Source organism: Sorex araneus, chromosome 6, assembly GCF_027595985.1.
Source record: "Sorex araneus isolate mSorAra2 chromosome 6, mSorAra2.pri, whole genome shotgun sequence".
In the NCBI taxonomy this organism is placed as follows: Eukaryota; Metazoa; Chordata; class Mammalia; order Eulipotyphla; family Soricidae; genus Sorex; species Sorex araneus.
This window is the reverse complement of record NC_073307.1, coordinates 128,337,400-128,358,170: the sequence shown is the minus strand read 5'-3', so window position 1 is coordinate 128,358,170 and position 20,771 is coordinate 128,337,400. Positions and strand designations below refer to the sequence as shown.

The 20,771-nt window shown below is 36.3% G+C and overlaps 1 protein-coding gene across 1 annotated transcript in view; it reads left to right on the top strand.

The window, feature by feature from the left end:
* The window catches only part of SLC5A12 (solute carrier family 5 member 12), a 45,956-nt gene that overhangs the window by 18,064 nt on the left and 7,121 nt on the right, over positions 1-20,771 (top strand). Inside the window, exons 7-12 of the mRNA XM_004607857.2 lie at positions 1,971-2,100; positions 3,077-3,165; positions 5,494-5,606; positions 8,005-8,072; positions 13,844-13,930; positions 18,130-18,296. Of these exons, the coding sequence (XP_004607914.2) occupies positions 1,971-2,100; positions 3,077-3,165; positions 5,494-5,606; positions 8,005-8,072; positions 13,844-13,930; positions 18,130-18,296 (654 nt within the window). The remainder of the gene's footprint in view (positions 1-1,970; positions 2,101-3,076; positions 3,166-5,493; positions 5,607-8,004; positions 8,073-13,843; positions 13,931-18,129; positions 18,297-20,771) is intronic.

Sequence of the window (20,771 nt, the reverse complement as noted above, 5' to 3'; positions counted from 1 at the left end):
TTGTTTTGATGAAAAAGCAGACAATAAACAAATATATCATACAATTTCACAAAATTACAAATGTTATAAATATATAAAGTTGTGTAAGAAGCAGAAACTGATGAGTAATAGTTTCAGATAAAAGTTATCAAGATTACTAGGAAAGTGTTTCTAGAAAATGACTTGAGTAATGGTAGAACAGAGTTGCCTGAATGACAAGTGACAAAAGAACAAATGTGGTGAATAAATATGAGTTATTTTTAGTATCCTTTATGTATCTATTATATACCTAAATTTTTCAGATATATTGGTTATTTTTCTATCATTTATATATTTTATATTATTAAAAGTTTATCACTAAATCAACTCCCAAGAACAAAAGCAAATAAATCTCAAAGATATTTTGAAAGGGAAATTTTGTTTTCTCATAAAGAACTTCTGAGATGAATCTCCTTTTTAAGAAAATAATGTAAAAAATAAAAACTTCTGAAGGGGATGATTTCTTTACATTTTTGGTTCATAAATAATTAAATAATTTATTTAAGGATTTTCTGAAAGTCAAGACTATAGATTTAAAATGAGTGTGTCCTTTCATTTCAATGTGGCTATGTTCGATATTTCAAAAACTGAAAGTATCCAAGAAAAATGTCCAGAGTTCCTATCCTAGTTCCCCCAAACTCTCTCCAGATTGAGAATATCTACTCACTAAAACATAGACCAGCTTACTTTGTTTTTTTTTTTTAAACTTTTACATTAAACCATTCAGTGGAGCGATAGCACAGTGGTAGGGCATTCACCTTTCTCGCAGCCGACCCATGTTCGATTCCTCCGCCCCTCTTGGAGAGCTCGGCAAGCTACCAAGAGTACCGAGCCCGCACGGCAGAGCCTGGCAAGCTACCTGTGGCATATTGGATATGCCAAAAATAGTAGCAATAAGACTCACAATGAGAGAAGTTACTGGTGCCTGCTCGAACAAATCCATGAGCAAACGGGATGACAGTGAAAGTGACAATGACAGCGATTGAACCATTGTGATAGACCATAAGAAAGCTGTTCCTGATTCAGTTTCAGCCATACAATATTCCAACACCCATCCAACACCAGTGTATTTGTATATGCACCAGTGTCCCCAGATTTCCCCCCTATCTGCCTATGTGGTAAGCACTTTTCTTCTCTCTCTCTCTCTCTCTCTCTCTCTCTCTCTCTCTCTCTCTCTCTCTCTTTCTCTTTCTCTCTCTCATTTTGGAAGACCAGCCTACTTTCAAGTCTTGCCTGAGAAGAAGAAAATGAATAGAATTTTGACTTTCAAAGAACAGTAGCAAATACAAATTTATCATAGGACTCTGAAATAAAGCTCAAAAGTAAGATTAAGCATATCTATATGTAGAATAAAAATATCTGTCCCAAATAATATGATTAAAATACTTATATTTTTACTTTCTATTATCTTTAAAAAAGTCGGCTTTAAATTTCATCTGAATTAATCTTCAAAGAGAATATTTCCAAAAATGTATCTACTTCTATCTTTATCTCACTATCCCTCTGGAGGGAGAAAAAAGCTGCTAAATGCAAGTTAGCTTTTTGACAGTTTCATGAATTGAGTGTGAGTGGGGTGGTGGTGGAAATCACTCATTATTATATAATATACACCACTAGTATATTAAACTTAATCTAAGAAAATAGAACTCACAATATATAATGAGAATTTGCAGAAAACTTCCCATTTAAAATCCATCAAAAGTTGACTCCATTCAAAATCTTTTAGAGAAACTATTTTCCCATTCAGATTTTTTAATTAGTCTAAAATGAGTAACTTTCAAACAAAAATAGGTAAATATAAATTGTTATTATTCCTTGAAGGCTTTAGACAAATGTCATAGAAAAAATTGGTCAGTAGTGTTTCTAAAAATCTGGGCCTTAGTAATGTGACTAATGATATTATGCTAGATTATGGCACAAGAGTTATAAGGAACACTTGAATTCTTTTCTAGAGCTTTATACTTTAACTTGTTGGGTCTCTGGATCATTCTGACTTGTTCAGTCTTCTCTGGCTTAATAATGTATTCCCACTTCAAAGAATGTGACCCTTGGACTTCTGGAATTATCTCAGCACCAGATCAGGTATGTGTTCTTGGGGGTCAATGGAGAATGACTGAAATGATCATGCTTCTACCTAATGAGGGGGCATTTTTGGGCTTTATTCTATTCTTGCCTAAATCTCATCATTTCCTCAACTTGAAGGAATTGATTTCCTTCACTATTCATGAGTGATGTCACCACACACAAGGTATTGCCAAGAGGGTGTAAGCTTTTAAGAAGATGGCACTAACACTGTGTCTTCTCTTTGGCAGCAACACTTGGATCCCAAGCCAGGTCTTAAATCTTGAATAAAGTAGATTTAAACCAATGATTATGCATACGCTGCCTCTTAACTCTTTTATTAGTATCCATATTGATGTCTATTAAAGATACTTTAACCTCAAATTGCAAAAAGAAAAAGAAAACCTGACCCTTATCTCTTTCATGCTTCTCAGAGATTGTGTCACCTAATCAAAATTAAAGCAACATTACCCTAATATACCACATAAAGCATGATTTTATAACTTCATTTATGGAGACGGTTCCCAGTGAGGGAAATTGTCTTATTCTCAATATCTTTCACTATAAAATTATCTGTCTCTTGTGGGTAACCTTTCCCACTAGTGTGGAACAGAATATTAGTCTGATACCTTGATTCCCTAAAGATATATATGTGGAACTTGTTTTGTATCTAATTGATATAATTAAGGGAAAATATGAAAGAAAATAATGTACACTGAAAATACTAATTTTAAATTTTCAGAACTTTTAAATTGTTCTAATATTTCTCCTAATATCAACTATACTCTTCTAATCTCTCCCCTTCCTCTAAATTGAACTTAACGTCCATGGAACTGGATTGATCATAATGTCATTTGTCTACACCCTAACAAACTTAGTTCACAGAAACACCTCTACTATTTTGCTTTGTATTTTGCCTCCTTTTAATATAAAGTTACATTCCATATTTCAGATAATTCCTATATGACCACTAATTTTAGGTTGTTTTGCCATCTAGCTGATGCCATACTTTGTCATGGAGATATTTTCCACAATGCCTGGACTTCCAGGACTCTTCGTGGCATGTGCCTTCAGTGGAACTTTGAGGTTAGTATATTAACAAAACTCTGCTCTGCTACTGATGATGATGATGATGGTGGTGGTAATGATGATGATGATGATGATGGCGATGGTGATGATAGCAGACAGCCAGGATGATTAAGATGGTGAACATAGGGGGACGGAGTGATGGTACAGTGGGTAGGGTGTTTGCCTTGCACACGGCTGACCTGGGTTCAATCCCCGGCAACCCAAATGGTCTCCCAAGCACAGCCAGGAGTAATTCCTGAGGGAAGAGCCAGGAGTAACCTCTGAGCATCGCTGGGTGTGACCCTAAAAAAGCATAAATAAATAAATAAACAAATAAATAAATAAAAGATGGTAATCATACAAGTTTTACTGAGCACTTTCTGGTGCCACTTCCCTGCTAAATGCATTACTTATTTACTTATTGGTTTTCACACAATACATGTGAATTAAACTTTATTCATATCATCATCAATTTATATATAATGAAATTGATATTTAACACAATTAAAGACTTACCTGTGCACGTTGTGAACACAGAGTCGAGATAAAAATCTTGGCTCTGTCTCAACACTAGACCTCTCTAGCTAAAAGAAAATAACTGGGTGTTTTTTTTTAGAGAGAAAGAAGTGAAGGTTACAGATTCCCCCTTTATCTTGCTTTTGATGTTTTGCACTCCAGAACAGCACTTTGTTGTACTACTTGCTTCCTTGGTTGTGGTTATCCTCAGGCTCACACAACTAGCTGCAGTGTTCACTCAACTATAGAATTCACTCAACTCTAGAATTTAGTGGGTATCATACACTTTTTACTGATGGTATTTTCACTTGTACTCACCAGGGTTTTCACCCTAGCTGTTGTGCTCACATATACCTGGCAGAAGTTTGCTAGAGATCTCACCCTCGGCTGTACATAGGGTCCTGAAAAGTTGTGCTTTTGGAATCATGCTGATTGCTTGTGGGTGACATTGGGGACCCAACTCTCAGTCAGAAACTTGCAAGTATGCAGACACTAAAACATTCCTAGAGCCCAAATATGTATTTGTGGAGTAAGGAATACCCACTAGTGCTCAGGGTAGTCATGAATCCAAAACTTCACCCATATCTTGCAAGGCATGTGTACTGGTACTTGAGGCATATCTCCAGACCCTAGGGCTTCTGTTTTTTGTGGGGAGGGCGTTATATACCACACACATTGATCCCAAGTCTGTACTTAGGAGTTGCTCCCTATGGTGCTCTAGAGATAACATGACTCTGGGCAGTGAGATAGGCCTGTCACATGCAAGGCAAACCCTAACCCCTGTATTTGCTCTCAGTCCTGACACTTTATTTTGGTAGGATCCTTACAGAACTCTGAGTACATCGCATTTGTGCTGAGATCTAAAAAAGTGGAAGAAACTAATCATGCAAAGAGCATAGTCAGAAACACTTTCAGGCAGTGGGAATAATCAATTCTAAAACTGTATAGAAAAAATTATTAGATAATTTGTGAAATAAAAATCTTATTGAGAGGGTCTGAGAGATTAGAAATTGCCTTACACTCAGCAGATGCTGGTTTGGTCCCTGGTACCACATATAGTGTCCTGAGAACTGCTAGGAGTTATCTCTTAGCACGAGTCAGGAGTAAATCCTGGGACACCAGGGGCATCACTGTGTGTAGCCCAACCCAATCTCCTACTACCATCCAAAAGGAGCCAAAGAGAGTTGATGGGTTTATTCATGAGAAAATATCTCATCACAAAAGGACTTCATAAAATGCACAGTTTAATTTCAAGTTGAATGAGATGACATTAGAAGACTTAAACCCAGGGAATATCTCACAACGGAAAGTTTTCTGTGTTAGGAAGAGACTATACCTAAAGCAAGGAATATATCAAGGACTCCCTATCTCAGAATGAACAAATAGATGCGCCAATAGTAAAAGTGAATGAATGCATGAATGAGTCATGAATGAATCATGCCTCAACTGATTTCAAAAGTAGCTCAAATCCAACCTAAGGGTGCACATAAGAACATGCACATGAGCACAGGTGCTTTCACACACAAACATAAAACACACAGAGAGAAATTTTTGTCCTCTACTGATGACAGATAACATTTAACATCTTGTGAGAGGATATTCATAAGAGTTAGGTCGTGAAAAAAAAAAGAGTTGGGTCATGAAATACTAGTTTATATGCTGGAGTTCATCTAGGAAAGAACAATAAGAATAGAAGCAGCTTTGAAGAGTAGACAGGCCTTGGAGCCCCTCAGAAGACTCACGTCTGCATTTGTTATAGTTCTTCTTTGTCCTTTTATTTGATTGACAGGGTATATAGTAAGTTTTATGCTTGCTTTTCTCTCCCTATAGCACTGTGGCTGCCAGCATCAATGCCTTAGCAACAGTAACTTTTGAGGATTTTGTCAAGAGCTGTTTTCCCAATCTCTCGGACAAGATGAACACCTGGATCAGTAAAGGCTTATGTAGGTACAGCCAGTGGTTCTTCTATTTCATATCATGCATGTACCTGTAGACATGTCACTATTCAGTACACAGTCACAAATGTACACTGACACATGTGAGGAATTCCACATGAAAATTCTTAAACTTTCAAACATTTCAAGATGGTGCTGGAGTGACTGATTAATTTTTCTACATTTTATTTTTAGTTACTCTTCTGTGCTAAAATTGCAACTTAGATTTCTGTTTGTTTTGGGGGCCACACCAAGAATATACTGATGGCGTACTCTTGGCTCTACATTCAGGAATTACTCTTAGCATAATTTAGCTAACAATGCAATGCCAGGGATCGAAGCAGGGTCAGCCACATATAAGGCAAATGCCCTACCTGCTGTACTTTCCTTTGGCCCTATAAACTACAGTTTATACATTTAGAATTATTATACCGATAGCTGGAGTGATAGCACAGTGGGTAGGGCGTTTGCCTTGAATACGGCTGACCTGGGTGTGATTCCTCCACCCCCCTCTCGGAGAGCCAGGCAAGCTACTGAGAATATCTCGCCCACCCGGCAGATCCTGGCAAGCTACCCATGGTGTATTCAATATGCCAAAAACAGTAACAAGTCTCACAATGGAGATGTTACTGGTACCCATTTCAGCAAATCGATGAGACTGACAGTGACAGTGACAGATCATCCTTTTGGTGACTCTTGGACAATTAGGCCAGAGGTTCAATGTGAGGAGATAGTTGTGGTTGGTTCTACTTTGATTGGGGTTACCCTGGTCCCCATGCAGTGACTGAGGGACTTCAGCGATGCAGCATGTGATGCTCAGATCATGTGTTGCAGTAGTAAAACTGGGATTGGCCACATGCTAGTTAAGTGCCTTAACCTTTGCACTATCTTTCCTCTTCCTGCTTCTTTGTGTGTGTGTGTGCGCATGCATGTGTGCATGCATGTGTGTTTGTGTCTGTATGTGTTGTGTCTGTGTGTGACTGTGTGTGTCTGTGTGTATGCTTGGGGCATACATACCTGGCAGTGCTCAAGATTTACTCAGGCTCTATGCTCAGCGACTTCACTTGTCAGGTCAGAGAATCACATGAGGTCAGGGGATCAAACCCAGGTCAGCCACTTGAAAGACAAGTGTCCTACCCACCTGATTTCTCCAAATCCACCTGATTATAAATATCATATACTAAACCTTAAATAAAATTAACAATAGAAAACATAGCACTTCCTATATACTATACACTGTTCTTATGTGTAAATAAAAGGAATACATATATATGTGTGCATATTTGAATGTATTTATATGTTGATAGATATGTATGTATAGGTATTTTAAGATATATTTTATAGATATATAGCTATTTGTCACATAAATTAACATATGTATAATTCTTTCCTATAATGTAATTAGAAATTGAATGCTGATTTTGTGACACCAGTCTCTGGTGAAGTGCATATATATATATGGTCAATATTCAATAAAAATGGATTAATAGCCCCATTAGAAACTGTTCAAGATATTTTGTTGAGAAGAATTTAAACAGAGTAAGTCATATTTCCCATTTTAGTCAATTATCTTTGCTTACATCTCAATTTTTTCCTCTCTTTCTCTTATTTACTTTATGGAATATGGTGGGAACAATATACTTTAAAGGTGATTTTTAGTCAAATTAAAGGAATTATTTTTAAAAAATGGGTGCCAAACAGTTTACTGTAAAAGATAAATGAGATAAAGTGCTAGTTTATTCAGTGGGATTGTATGAAACCAGAGACTTAGATCTACATATAGGTATACCTATTACCTCTACCCTAGTCATTTTTTATAGGTAATAAAAGAAGGCTGTGCTCTGGTGACCCTCACAGTGCCGTATCATAGATTCCTAAACACATATGTTAATAAGCAATATTCTAAAAGTTCAGAAGATTGGTAAAATTAAAACATTAAGAGAAAAGAGAATTAAACTTTCCAGATTTCCAAAATATAGAAGATGTGTATAAAAATGTATAGATGTTAGACCATTTTAAAGACAAAAAGTTAGTGAATCCCAGAAATGTTAGTTTTTTAACTATTTGCTGTTGAGTGGTAAAACTTGAATTAGTTTAATTAAGTTGGCTTCATCTAGATCAGTATCTTTTATGCACATCCATATTGTTCCCATATGATGCCATTTTTTTTTCTTGGCGTTTGCAAGAAAATGCCTCGAAACTGGATTACAGCTCATTCAGAAAAGCCTGTCTGGTCTTGTCAGAGGAATCTCCTAAACATCTTTTCAGGTTTGCAGTGACTAAGTAGAAGGACAGTTTTCACTGAGATTTCTTCCTGTAGGGCTTGCAACAGACATTTTGGGGAACTCCTTCCTCAAGGAATAGCCCAAAGTCAGCCTGGCTAATGGCTGTGAATGTTCTCTTTCAGGTCTCCTGTTTGGCGGGATGTGTACTTCCATGGCTGTGGCTGCGTCCTTCATGGGGGGTGTTGTGCAGGTAATGAAAATGGAAAAAGATTACTTTCATAGTAAAAGTTTACTCATTCATTTTTAAATAGCTTGTCTATTCCTTCACTCCCCAAATGCTGAGACTCACTGCTACGAGGTCCAAATTATGAAAATATGCAAAAATTTCTTTTATAAGGAAAAACTTGAAACTAGAAATGGGCTTGGTGACAAAGTTTAATGTAATTAAAATATTAAAACTAGTATTAATCATATCTGTGAATTTATTACTTTGACTTAAGAAAGAGAAACACTAACAATATTTGACATTTATGAAGCACTTACTATATGTTCTAGATACAATCCTAAATTTATTACCTTATTTGATCTCCATAACCTCGCTAAAAGGTAATATTATTAAGGTCCTCATTTTCGGTTGAAGAAAGTAGGACATATAGAGGTAAGTAATTGTTTAAAAGTCACATTACTAAGAATGATGGAACAGGAATCTATTATTTCAGTCTATTTTCAGGCTGTATTGCTTCCCAGCTGCCCTGCTACTAATTCCAAAAAATGTAAGAACTAGGAGAGTTGATTTATCTGCTTCCACAAATACATTTTATCCACGATCAATGAAGAATAAAAATATCCTGCTCAATATCTCCCAGTAGATCAACACGTTTTCTACCCCGTCTTCTTATCAATCCCTTCTTATGCTGCCCAGATAAGCAAATCTTCAAGTTATATGTCAAATTTCTCAATACTTCTTGTATCTGTTGTGTGTTTTCAATATCCTAAACTTTAATGGCATAATATAGGCTTTTTATATATTTTAATCAAATGAAGAAATGAGGAAGAGTGGCTGAATAGTAATTTCTAACTTTCATAGGGTGCATTTAAGTCCACGGATCAGTGTGACTACTTACTTCGTGACTACTTATATAGCTTCCATTATTTCTATTTTAAGTTTAAGGTAAGGAAGTCTGGGAAAATGAAGTGACATGATAATTCACTTGTAGATAAAAGCTGTGGGAATGGAAGCTCATGTGTGTCCTCTATAACAATACTTATTGTTTCATCACAAGCTATTTTATTCATCTATTATACTTGATGTATTTTCAGTTTTTGAGTCCCTTTGATGTCTACCCATTTGACACTGAAAAAGACATATTGGTGAGGTTTGTCTTTAGTGACCTTTAGTCTAAGTTTATCTTTCCTTGTTCATGAGACCTATTTCCAAGTTGCCTCTATTGCCTTATTTCTCACTGCTTTCACTTCTTTACCTAGACATTATTTACTCTTGTCAAAGTATTCTGTGTTCAACTTTATGAAAATAGCACTGTAGCACTCTCATCCCATTGCTCACCAATTTGCTCTAGCAGGCACCAGTAATGCCTCCATTGTGAGACTTGTTGTTACTGTTTTTGGCATATTGAATATGCCATGGGTAGTTTACCAGGCTCTGCCGTGCATGCAGGATACTCTTGGTAGCTTGCCCGGCTTTCTGAGAGGGATGGAGGAATTGAACCTGGGTCTGTTTTGTACAAGGCAAATGCCCTACACATTGAGCTATCTCTCCAGCCATTAGTATATAAAAAGAACAATAATGTACATACATCAGCTTCATCACCCAAGTACCCAAATGTTGAACTAACCCCTACCATCTCTTTTTCCCCATAAGATTACAAGATCCTATTCAATTCTTGTTATAGGAATTATTAGGAAGGAACAATTAGGTTAAAATACATATGCTTATGCGTGCGTAAAGTCACCTGCAATTTACTCTTTAAGTTCCCCAAAACTGTTGTTACATTGAAATTGATGGAAAAGATCAGGTTCATGTATTAAACATAGAAAGAATGAAAGTAAAATACCAAAAGTGTGAGGAATGAAACCAGGAATAATTTCATGTTCTGAAAACTCATCCTCACTCACCTGTTTGTTTGTGAGTGATGTTGCTTGCTGTCAGGTGTAATGTAATTAAACAAAGGTCAATTAAATAGTTTAGTTTATCACTGTATCACTGTCGTACCGTTGCTCATCGATTTGCTCGAGTGGGCACCATTAACATCTTCATTGTGAGACTTGTTACTGTTTTTGGCATATCGAATACGCCACAGGGAGCTTGCCGTGCAGGCGGGATACTCTGGGTAGCTTGCCCGGCTCTCTGAGAGGGATGGAGGAATGGAACCCAGGTTGGCCATATGCAAGGCAAATGCCCTCACCACTGTGCTATTGATCCAGCCCTATTTTAGTTTATGATATTTTAAAAGAGTGCTCTGAAGATCCCCATCTTGTGAAAAGCCTTGATAGAGAAAAATGCCCACAGGTGTAAACTTTGGGCCACTGTTGCATGCTTCTCCTCTTTCTAAGAAATCTCAAAAGATCTAGAGTCAAGAAATATGATTAAATTTAAATATATGAGAACAGGACCCTGTATTGGGAGCAGATGGGGGAGGGCACAAGTAATAGCAGCAACATCTGGTTAATAATGACTGTAGAGCTCTGGGTTTAAAAAATGCCATTTTATTCAACTGCTTTCACCTTATGACCATCATCAGCTAATGACATCTGTTCAGTGCTTTACTAACATTCCAAGATTTAGGAAAAGGGCAAGGTGTGAGGGCCATACCTAGATGTGCTTGGGGGCTATTCCTGATTCTGCTCAGGAGTTATCCATGATAGTGTTTATAGGACCATATGTCATATCAGGGATGAAATTGGGGAGAACAGTATGCAAGTTAAGCACTTTATTCCCTGCGCTATCACTATAGCTTCTCGAGGACATTCTAACATCAAATTAAGAAGACACTTTCTAGATCTCAAAAGAGTTCAACAGTCAACTTGCTGGTCTCAAGAATCACAGTTTTGGCTGGAGCTATATTTTAATGGGTAAGACACTTGCTTTGCATGCAGCTGACCCAGGTTCAATCTTAAGCACCTCATACAGTCCCCCGAGTACTGCCATAAGTTATTCCTGAGCACACAAGAATGACTCCTGAGCACAGAGTAGGAATAATTCTGGAGCGCCACTATTTGTGACCTCTACCTGAAAATAAAAAATAATCAGAGTTGATTAACTAATACATTATTAGATAACAATAATAAGAAAAAGGCAGCATTTACTACACAGTCTAAAGTCCTCAGGCATAAGTCTGAGCTTTCCTTTGGACTCCATATGAAACTCTCACACACACATGAAAAATATATATTGTGTTTGTTTTGGTATATATATATGTATATATATCTATATATGCAGCAGATATTGAAGGCCTACACAACACATAAAGATAAAAGATAATGCTAAGGTGACCTCAGTCCCAAAATGCATGTTCTCACCAAATGCCTCATCCTTACAAGCTTTGGAGATTTGGGGGCATAAGGAGGAGGCAATTACATTAGCATTATGTGTTTCTTCAATTAAATATGAATCATGACAATGAAATAAAGTTAATTTTGAACATTATAAACATAATTTAGAATTTGAGGTCAACCAGGTCAGTAATAATTTCGGAGATTATTTCTGTCTCTGTGCTAAGGACTAATGGGCTGGAGCGATAGCACAGGGCATTGCCTTGCACGCGGTCAACCCGGGTTCGATTCCTCTGCCCCTCTCGAAGAGCCCGGCAAGCTTACCAAGAGTATCTTGCCCGAATGTCAGTGCCTGACAACCTACCATTGTGTATTCGATATGCCAAAAACGGTAACAACAAGTCTCACAATGGAGATATTACAGGTGCCCGCTCGAGCAAATTGATGAGCAATGGGATGACAGTGATGACAATGATACAGTGCTGAGGCCTTAACCCTGACAGTATTCTAGAAAACATACATACTGCAAGGAATTTGACAGGGGTCACTGGGAAGTAAAGCAAATGCTTTAATCTCAGCACTATCTTTCTGAGATAGTGCTTCTTTTTCACTTTTTTCTTATTTTGGGGCCATATTCAGCATTACTCAAGACTTACTCCTGGTTCTGTGCTCAGGGATCATGCCTGGCAGTGTTTAGAGGAATCATATGCAGTGCCAGCAATCAAACCAGGATCAGCCATATGCAAAAAGTTAAGAAGCACCTCAACTTTTATCCTAACTTTCCACATCCTCCCACCCCAATTATTTAAAAACAATACTTTTAAACAAGAAATATTTGGCCTTTTCCCCTTCTTTCATTTGGACTTTTAATTTTTTTCTTTATTTCCTCTTTCTTTTAATGCAGAAGTACTATTTAGTGTCTCAGAGATACCTATTTTTTTTTCTATACAGGGGATGTATAGCATTCCTAACTTACTAACTTTACCTCAAAATAATAAATAAGCTACGTACCAAATTCAGAAACTACATAGACTATAAATTAGTGTTAATATTCATCAGAGAAAATGTCAAGAAATAAAAGTATTAACATTGGGAAAAAGCACAGATTATCCTCTTATCTGTTTCCAATTTATTGAAAATTTACCAGTGGCATTGACTTCTCAAAAATTAACCTGGAAGAACACTAATAATGCATTGAAGCTCATTTTTCTGGAGTAAATAACTTTCCTTATTTGGAAGAGACTTGAAGTACTATGATTCTGACTAAAATAGATGTTTAGCCAAATCATAGTGTAGCATATTCTAAAATTATAATCTAATGATTCTGTTATTTAAACTTTTTAGACCAAAATGTGGTAATTAAGATGACCTGTGCTTTCTTTTCATTTTTCATGCCATTTTAATTGGAGTACTATTATCTTACCATACTGTGCAGGTTCCAAGAATATAGCTTCAGTGTATATGCCATAGGCATCCATCCATCATCAAAGGTCTACTCACCATTTACAACTTGCCAATTGCCCATCTCAAGCTGTTCCTCTCATTCTCTCATGCACATTTTCTGCAGTGCCAACCTTACTCTCAGTTTTACTTTTATTTCAGTTTGTCAATTTTCTTTGATTCACTATGTCCTACTTTTGAGTGAATTTATCTGTAATTTGCCTTTCTCTTTCTGACTTACTCATCTTACATAATTTCTTCAGGTTCAAGCTCCATGAGTGCTTTGAGTTGCTTTCTATTAATTTTTGATTTGGAAGACTTTATTTGCTCCTCATTATGACAGATATATTTCAGTTTTGTAATGATATTTTTATTATATTAAAAGTAATATGGCTAAAGTAGTATGTGTGGTATACAAAGTTACTGCAGAACCACAAGTGCTGAAGTGCCAAAGACTCTCCACCTTTTGTCACTTTCATCAGCTCTTCCTTTACCAGAACTCACCTACACTGCTCTCCTTCTATTAAAACCTCTGGCCAATCTCAGTTATGATGTCACAGTTAAAGGACTTGTTATATTTAGTTCATTCCTCGCTTTATTTTCTTATATACCACCTTATGAGAAAAGATCATCTGGTACTTGAGCCTCTCCTCCCAGCTTAGTTTGCTTAACATAACTCTTCCCACTCTATCCATATGGTAGCAAAATGCTAAATTTCATCCATCTTTTTCCTATAGGTGAGCGGAAGACCATTGTTCCCTACCACAGTTTCTTTATACATTCATCTATTGGGCATTTGGTTGCTTTCAGGTCTTGGCTATTCAACATATGCTGCTGGGGATTGGTGCTGGGCATTTCACAGATGAGCTGCACGCAAGACAGTCTACCCCTCTATTGTCTACATAGATTTGAATTGTTATATAACCTTTTTCGGTGAACTCAGACAAATGATAAAATCAGTAATAGAGGGACAGTTTTGTCTCGGGACCAAGACACAGATGAGTCCATAGTAGACAACAGTCGGCAAGGTCTGAAAAGTAGGGGATTAATCTTCTCTGCTTTGCTCCACAGGCTGCTCTCAGCATCCATGGTATGTGTGGAGGGCCAATGCTGGGCTTGTTCTCTCTTGGAATTATATTCCCTTTTGTGAACTGGAAGGTAAGAACCCCTTATTCTGCCTTACTATCCTCAGTTACGCCAGAGACTTGTTCATTTTCTGTCACATATTTCTTGGAAAAGCTGTGAAAAAAAAATAGTAGATACCTTTCATAGTGCAAGTAAACAGAACCCAGTAAAACAAAGCTATCCTACCTGATTCTGATCAGAGTAATCAATTTTATTTTATTTTATTTTATTCTTAAATCTTGGGTCTGCGTTTTTTTTTTTTTTAATTTTTTTATTGAGTCACCATGTGGAAAGCCACAAATCCTTCAGGCCTAAGTCTCAGTCACACAATGCTTGAACACCCATCCCTTCACCAATGCACATATTCCACCACCAAGAATCACAGTATAGCTCCACCCTGAACCCCCACACCCCTAGCCCCCCACGCCCCTAGCCCCCCCACACCCCTAGCCCCCCCCCGCCTGTGTAACTAATAAATTTCACTTTACTTTCACTTTCAGAGTAATCAATTTTAAAAGCAGGAAACCAAAAGAGGAAAAGGTGTCTATAAAATAAATACTCAGATGTTGTGCCATCTGAGTTGATTTTTTTTAGAGCTTAAATGTTCTTTTTGAAATTAAGAACCAGCAACATAATATTTGAAATATTTATTGACTAAGTAGCTAAAACAACTTTGAAAGTTAAAAACTGTAGTTTTATTTTTTCTATATTTAGTCTACTAAAATTATAGTTAATATAATTAATCCAATTAAGCAAATTAAGAAGGGAGAAGAAACATGCCTGAAACACTTGTCACCTGAATTTTCTTGGTTTTACTGACAAGCTAAAAGAATCCTTAAACACAAGTTGGCTGAATGACTATATTAAGTAAAAATAAAACATGGACATTTATTTGGAAATACAATAATGTGATTTTTAAATATTTACTAATATTCTCAATCTAGTAAAATTGCCATTCCTCCCTTATTGGACTTCATACATTTACATACACATGTTAAGAAGGTTTAGGACTCCAGAAAATTTTACCTCATGTATAGCTTTAAATATCATAACGATGTCAAATAAATTCAACTCATTGATGTACTTAAAATTTTACTTGACTCTTCTTGGCTACTACAGTAAATCTTGTGAGTCTGGTGAAGAAAGTGGAAAGTTTGGGAATATTTAGAATTATATAATTCTCCACCTATTGTCTTGTTGACTAAACTGAAGTTGTTAGGGAAAACTGTTTTAATTAACAAAGTTTTCTGATATTGGGGTTGGGAAGATAAATATGTCCCCAGAAAACTTATGTGAGAAAAGGCAATTTCTCTATCACAATCAAACAACAACGAAACACCTTATTTGAGTTGCTAAATTATGTTCCTTCTATTTGGTCAAGAAAACTACTTTGGGGGTCAGAGGGATAGTACAGCAGGTAGGGCCTTTGCCTTGCATGCGGCTGGCCCAGGTTTGATTTTTAGCATCCTATAGGGTCCCCAGGGCACTTCCAAGAGTAATTCCTGAGTGCATGAGCCAGGATAATTCCTGTGCAATGCTGGGTGTGACCCAAAAAGAAAAAAAAAAGAAGAAAAAGAAAACTACTTTGCTCTGGATAAAGGATTCTACATATTAAAATTTTCTATTTCCTTTTTTCTCATCAGAGGTCATATCTCAAACTCCTAATTGATCATGATTCTCTTTCAACATGATGCAACGCAATTCAGAATCTTCAGTATGATAACCTGCAACACTACTAGATTTATATTTATCAATGTTTAACTTCGTGGTGAAATCCATTCACCTTTTTTGTGTAGAGTAGGAGTTAGTGACTGACACCTTTCAGCTAATATTGAGGCAACTCGCATATGGATTTGGGTATAGCTGGAAAGTAAATATTAGTCTTAATATTTTAATAATAAAATAATATTTAATAACTCAAATATTAGATAAAATTCATATTTGAAAGCCCATAAATTTTACTGGAATGTAGTCACTATCCATTATTATGTGTTACCCATTATTATAAATATATAATAATCTGTGCTTTTGTGACACATTGTAGAACTAAGTAGTTGTGACAGAAATTCTCTGGCCACCAGACCTCAAATATATATTATCTGGTTTATAATAGAAGCTTGCAGACTCCTGATCTAGATACCAAGGGACAAAGTTTCCCCAAATAATACATTGCACTAGTTTTCCCACATTGTAAAACCAAGCAAACAAACAAACAAACAAAAAATGATGCTGTTGTTGACTGTTGAATTATTTTTTTGAATAGACACTAAAGCTGAGTTGATTATCTTTCAGAGAAAGTCTGACTATCTTTCTATCAGAGACTTGAACATTCAGGGTTTTGTGATATATAAAATATTACAAAAATATTTTGTTTATATTTTATTACTGTTTTGGAGACACTTCTGGCTATGCTCAGGGCTTGCTCAGGGCTCTATGCTCAGGGATCACTATTGATGATGCTCAGGGAATATGGTACCAGGGATCAAATTGGGGTCAGCAAGGAAAGTGCCTTAGCCCCTTTAACTATCTTCATGGCCTGAAAATTCAGTTTCTCTAATTCTCTAGCTCTGCAGCTTTTGGCCAATCTCTTCTATAAGAGAGACATAAGAAGTTGACTTTTCAATGTTTATCAAGAAACATACAGCTTGAATATCAGGGATAGTATAAATACATTTGTTAACATTTAGACTTCAACAAAAACTCTGAACTTAAAATTTGGAAGGCTTGTCATAATTACCTCAGAAGAGAAACGGGAAATAATTTCTAATATTGGCAAATAACAGATGCCAATAAATAATCTTGTATCCATTATTTGAGGTTTTCCCAAAGAGAAGGAGGAAACATTCAGTCATCGGGTGAGGAACAATGACACTTGTGACACTTGTGGCAGGGTTGAAGTTGGAACATTGAATGCCCACTACTATTATTAAGCAGCTTTGTCAATCTTAAATTGAGAAAACAAAGTATTTTCAGTATGAAGCTCTCATATGGAGGATTATTAAACTGATGCCTGTGCTTTTCTTTAAGGAAAAAGAGTGGTTACTGAGTTGGTGTGATGAATAAAACACCAATTAAATTATTTAAAGCATACAGTTTTGACACTTTAATTCTTATTTCTGATTGCAATTAAGAGATTATGCTTGATCAGTTGGCAGAAGTAGGAAGAAGAAGAGATCTGATTTTGTTTCCTTCTATTTTGTAATGACTAATTGTTAGAGTTAAAAAATTATCTGAATTGCAATGTCTCTCATTATTGTGCCACCACTTAATTAAAAGGTAAGTCACATTCATACTTAAAGAAAAATCACAAATATAAGTGGATCAACATGGAAAGTATCATGCTAAGTGAAATGAGTCAGAGAGACAGACATAGAAAGCCAGCACTCATCTGTGGAATATAAAATAACAGAATGGGAGACTAACACCCAAGAATAGTAGAAATAAGTACCAGGAGGTTTGTTCCACATCTTGAAAGCTGGCCTTACATGCTGGGGGGAAAGGCATCTCAGATAGCGATGGCAACACCAAGTAAAGTGTGGTTGGACGACCCGCTCGGGATGGGGGATGCGTGCTGAAAGTAGACTATAAATTGAACACAATGGCCACTCAATACCTCTATTGCAAACCACAACACCCCAAAGGAGAGAGAGAACAAAAGGGAAAGCCTTGCCACAGGGGCAGGGTGGGGTGGGGGAGATGGAGTGGGGTGGTGGGAGGGATACTGGGATTATCGGTGGTGGAGAATGAGCACTGGTGGAGGGATGGTTACTTGAGCATTGTATGACTGAAAGACAAGCATGAAAATATGTAAATCTATAACTGTACTCTCATGGTGATTCACTAATAAAAAATAATAAATTTTAAAAAAGAAAATCACAAATAAATAAAAACACAAATCCTGTGTCAAAAAAATTTAAAACTCTTCTACTGAGTACTGAGTTTTTCACAGATTTCTTAAGTGATGAAAAAAAGAAGTCAAAAGAAGGCCAAAAGGGGGGGAAAAAACCCTTTCTGCATGAAATCTAAATATAGTAAGTACTATAACACTCTCTATTGTCTTTATTTAAAGAACAAATTATTCTTAAATTAAGTTGCACTGTAAAAATTGGAAGAAAGACAGTTTGAATGGCTTATTTCCTGGATATGCAGCCAAGAATTGAGGAGGAAAGTCATGATCTTTTAGACTAAATTTGAAAATATTTCATTGATTCTTTTTTTATGTCTTTACATAGGGTGCCCTAGGAGGTCTTTTGACTGGAATAATCTTGTCATTTTGGGTGGCCATCGGTGCCTTCATTTACCCTGTACCAGCCTCCAAGACATTGCCCTTGCCGTTATCAACAGAAAATTGTGTGTCCTTCAATGAGACAGAATCAGTGTCTCCCGTGCTATCCGCCAGGTATTCTGACCTTGAAGATTGTGGGATTTCTGAGCATGGTAAAAAGGTTAAAGGAGTTGGATACCTCTCTCTCTGGAGGAAAAGATGATCTTGATTTTCTTTGAGAGTCTTACATGGAAAAATGCTCTATAGAGCTCTAGAATCCTGCAAATACACATACCAGTGTTCTGGAGTGAGAGTAAACATCACAAAAGGGCTCTTTGGAGGTATGAGTGAGAATTAGAAGAAATAATGAAGGATTTGACAATAAGTGGATGTGTCTGATAATTATAGTGTCTTCATGAGAGTAAAGAATCTTAGTGATGAGGTGAATAATTTGTGAACAATGAGGAGAATAATTAGATATTGGGAATTAAGAGTACTGCTGTACATAGACAGTCTCTAAGCAAAAAATCTTCAGAATTAAATAAAAAATTCCCTCCTATTTCTTCTGAAAAAATGTATGGTTCCTAAATATGAGACATAATACAATATAGGGAGACAATGATAGAGTTCAAAATTAGAGAACTAGGGATTTGGATTTTGCTTAACTGTTTATCCGTTCTCTATCTTTGTGTGTAAGAATTTTTCTTTTCTTGATTTTTGAGTCATTGAATAAAAAACAAGGTTAATTGTATTTACTGAATCTTTGAGATGAGCCACTTAAATAGGCAATATCACTCTACCATATTTTAAGAAATGTTCATTATCATATTATATAGGTTTTATTATAACTGTATATAGGTTAAAAACTCTAAGAAAAAAGATTTATGGTCTTTATATGCTCAAAAGTATATGTTAGGGGAAGCTCTTTTTTGATTCTTATTATTATCTCTGAACTGTATCGCCTTAAAATTTAAGATTACAAATTATACTTACGAAGAATTTTTCAGTCAGAACATATCCAGTCCTCTCCATTACTCTTATTTTTCTTGGTACTCTTCCCAATCATTCCAAAGCCTAGAAGGATAAAATTATCCTAATTATGTGGCTTGTTTCCTTCCTCTCTCTTTCCTCTCTTCCTTTATAATTCAACCTAGTCAAGCTGTCTCTAGATTTACCCAGTGCACTTTTTTTTTATCACATGACTCTCCACTTGTAGAGCTTCCCTGCTCAATGTGCTTGCATAATTAAGAACACTCTTCTGCCTAGAATTAAGTATCCACCAAGATTTTTAATCTTATTTTTAGTGCTTTTTCCCTATTTTTCTTCTTTTACTCTAGATTATAATTTATGCACATTCAGCTAGTTCTAAATTTTGTTTTTTCTTTTTTTTTTGCTTTTTGTGTCACACCCGGTGATGCACAGGGGTTACTCTTGGCTCTGCACTCAGGAATTACTCCTGGAGGTGCTCAGGGGACCATATGGGATATGCTGGGAATCAAACCCAGGTTGGATGCATGCAAGCAAATGCCCTACCCACTGTGCTATTGCTTCTGCCCCTAATTTTTTTATCTTTAATCAAGTTATTTCATTTAAATGAACAGCCATTAATCTTTATTTCTACACCCCCGACATCATCTCTCTGTCTTTCATTCAAGAACTATATTAGGAACTTCACTTCTCTATAACATTTATTTTGACTCAGATTTCACATATTTTAAAGGGTTAAAGAACAATTTATCTAAACCCACTATTCTTTCATTCTTTAAACATTTCTATAGCACATAAACATCAAAATGCATGCTTAAAATGACCAGGAAAATGAGAAGTCAAGGATTTATAAGGTAGTATATTGTTTTACCAACTTTGTTCTAGTTGTTTCCTCTCCTCTTCCCTCCCCTCTTTTCATGCCTTCCCTCCCCTCTTCTCTGCATTCTCCACTCCCCTCTTCTCTGGCCTCCACTCCCCTCTTCTCTCCTTTTCCCTTCTAGCCCTTCCATCTACTTCCCTTTCCTCTCTCCCCTTCTCTCCATCCCCTAGTCTTCTTCCTTTCCTGTCTCCTAATCTCTTCTACTGCCCACCTTCTCTCTTCTTTCTACTCCACCAAGTGTTACACTAGGCAATACATTTCTTGCTATTATGTAACATGCCTTATTGAGGAAAGAATTCAGTAAAAAATGTAAATTTCTCTTGTTCTTCATTCCTCCCCAGAAAACAGGGTACATTTATCACACATCTTATTTTCATCTTTGCAGAACAAAGAACATTTAACTATCTATTATTTCACACATCCCTGGAATTTTAACTCTGAACCCAAGACAGAGGTTCTTGGGCATAGCAAGTGAAGTTAGCTTTGGAGAAAGAACTCTCATAATTTCACTTATTGCAGTGATGTGTTAAGAAAGAGGAAGTTCTTCCTAATGGCAGAATTGTCAATTTCCAGGATATTTATTAAAAAAAACTAAAACCTTGATGTTTCTTCTCTCTCTTCTGTGCTCATTCTATCCTTTTTTGCTGGAATGTTAAGTCCTGGCCCTTCACTTGTGTTTTCTTGTGCTTCCTTATCACACAAGTGTTTGAATTTGATACTCTTTTGAATCACTCCAGAATTCC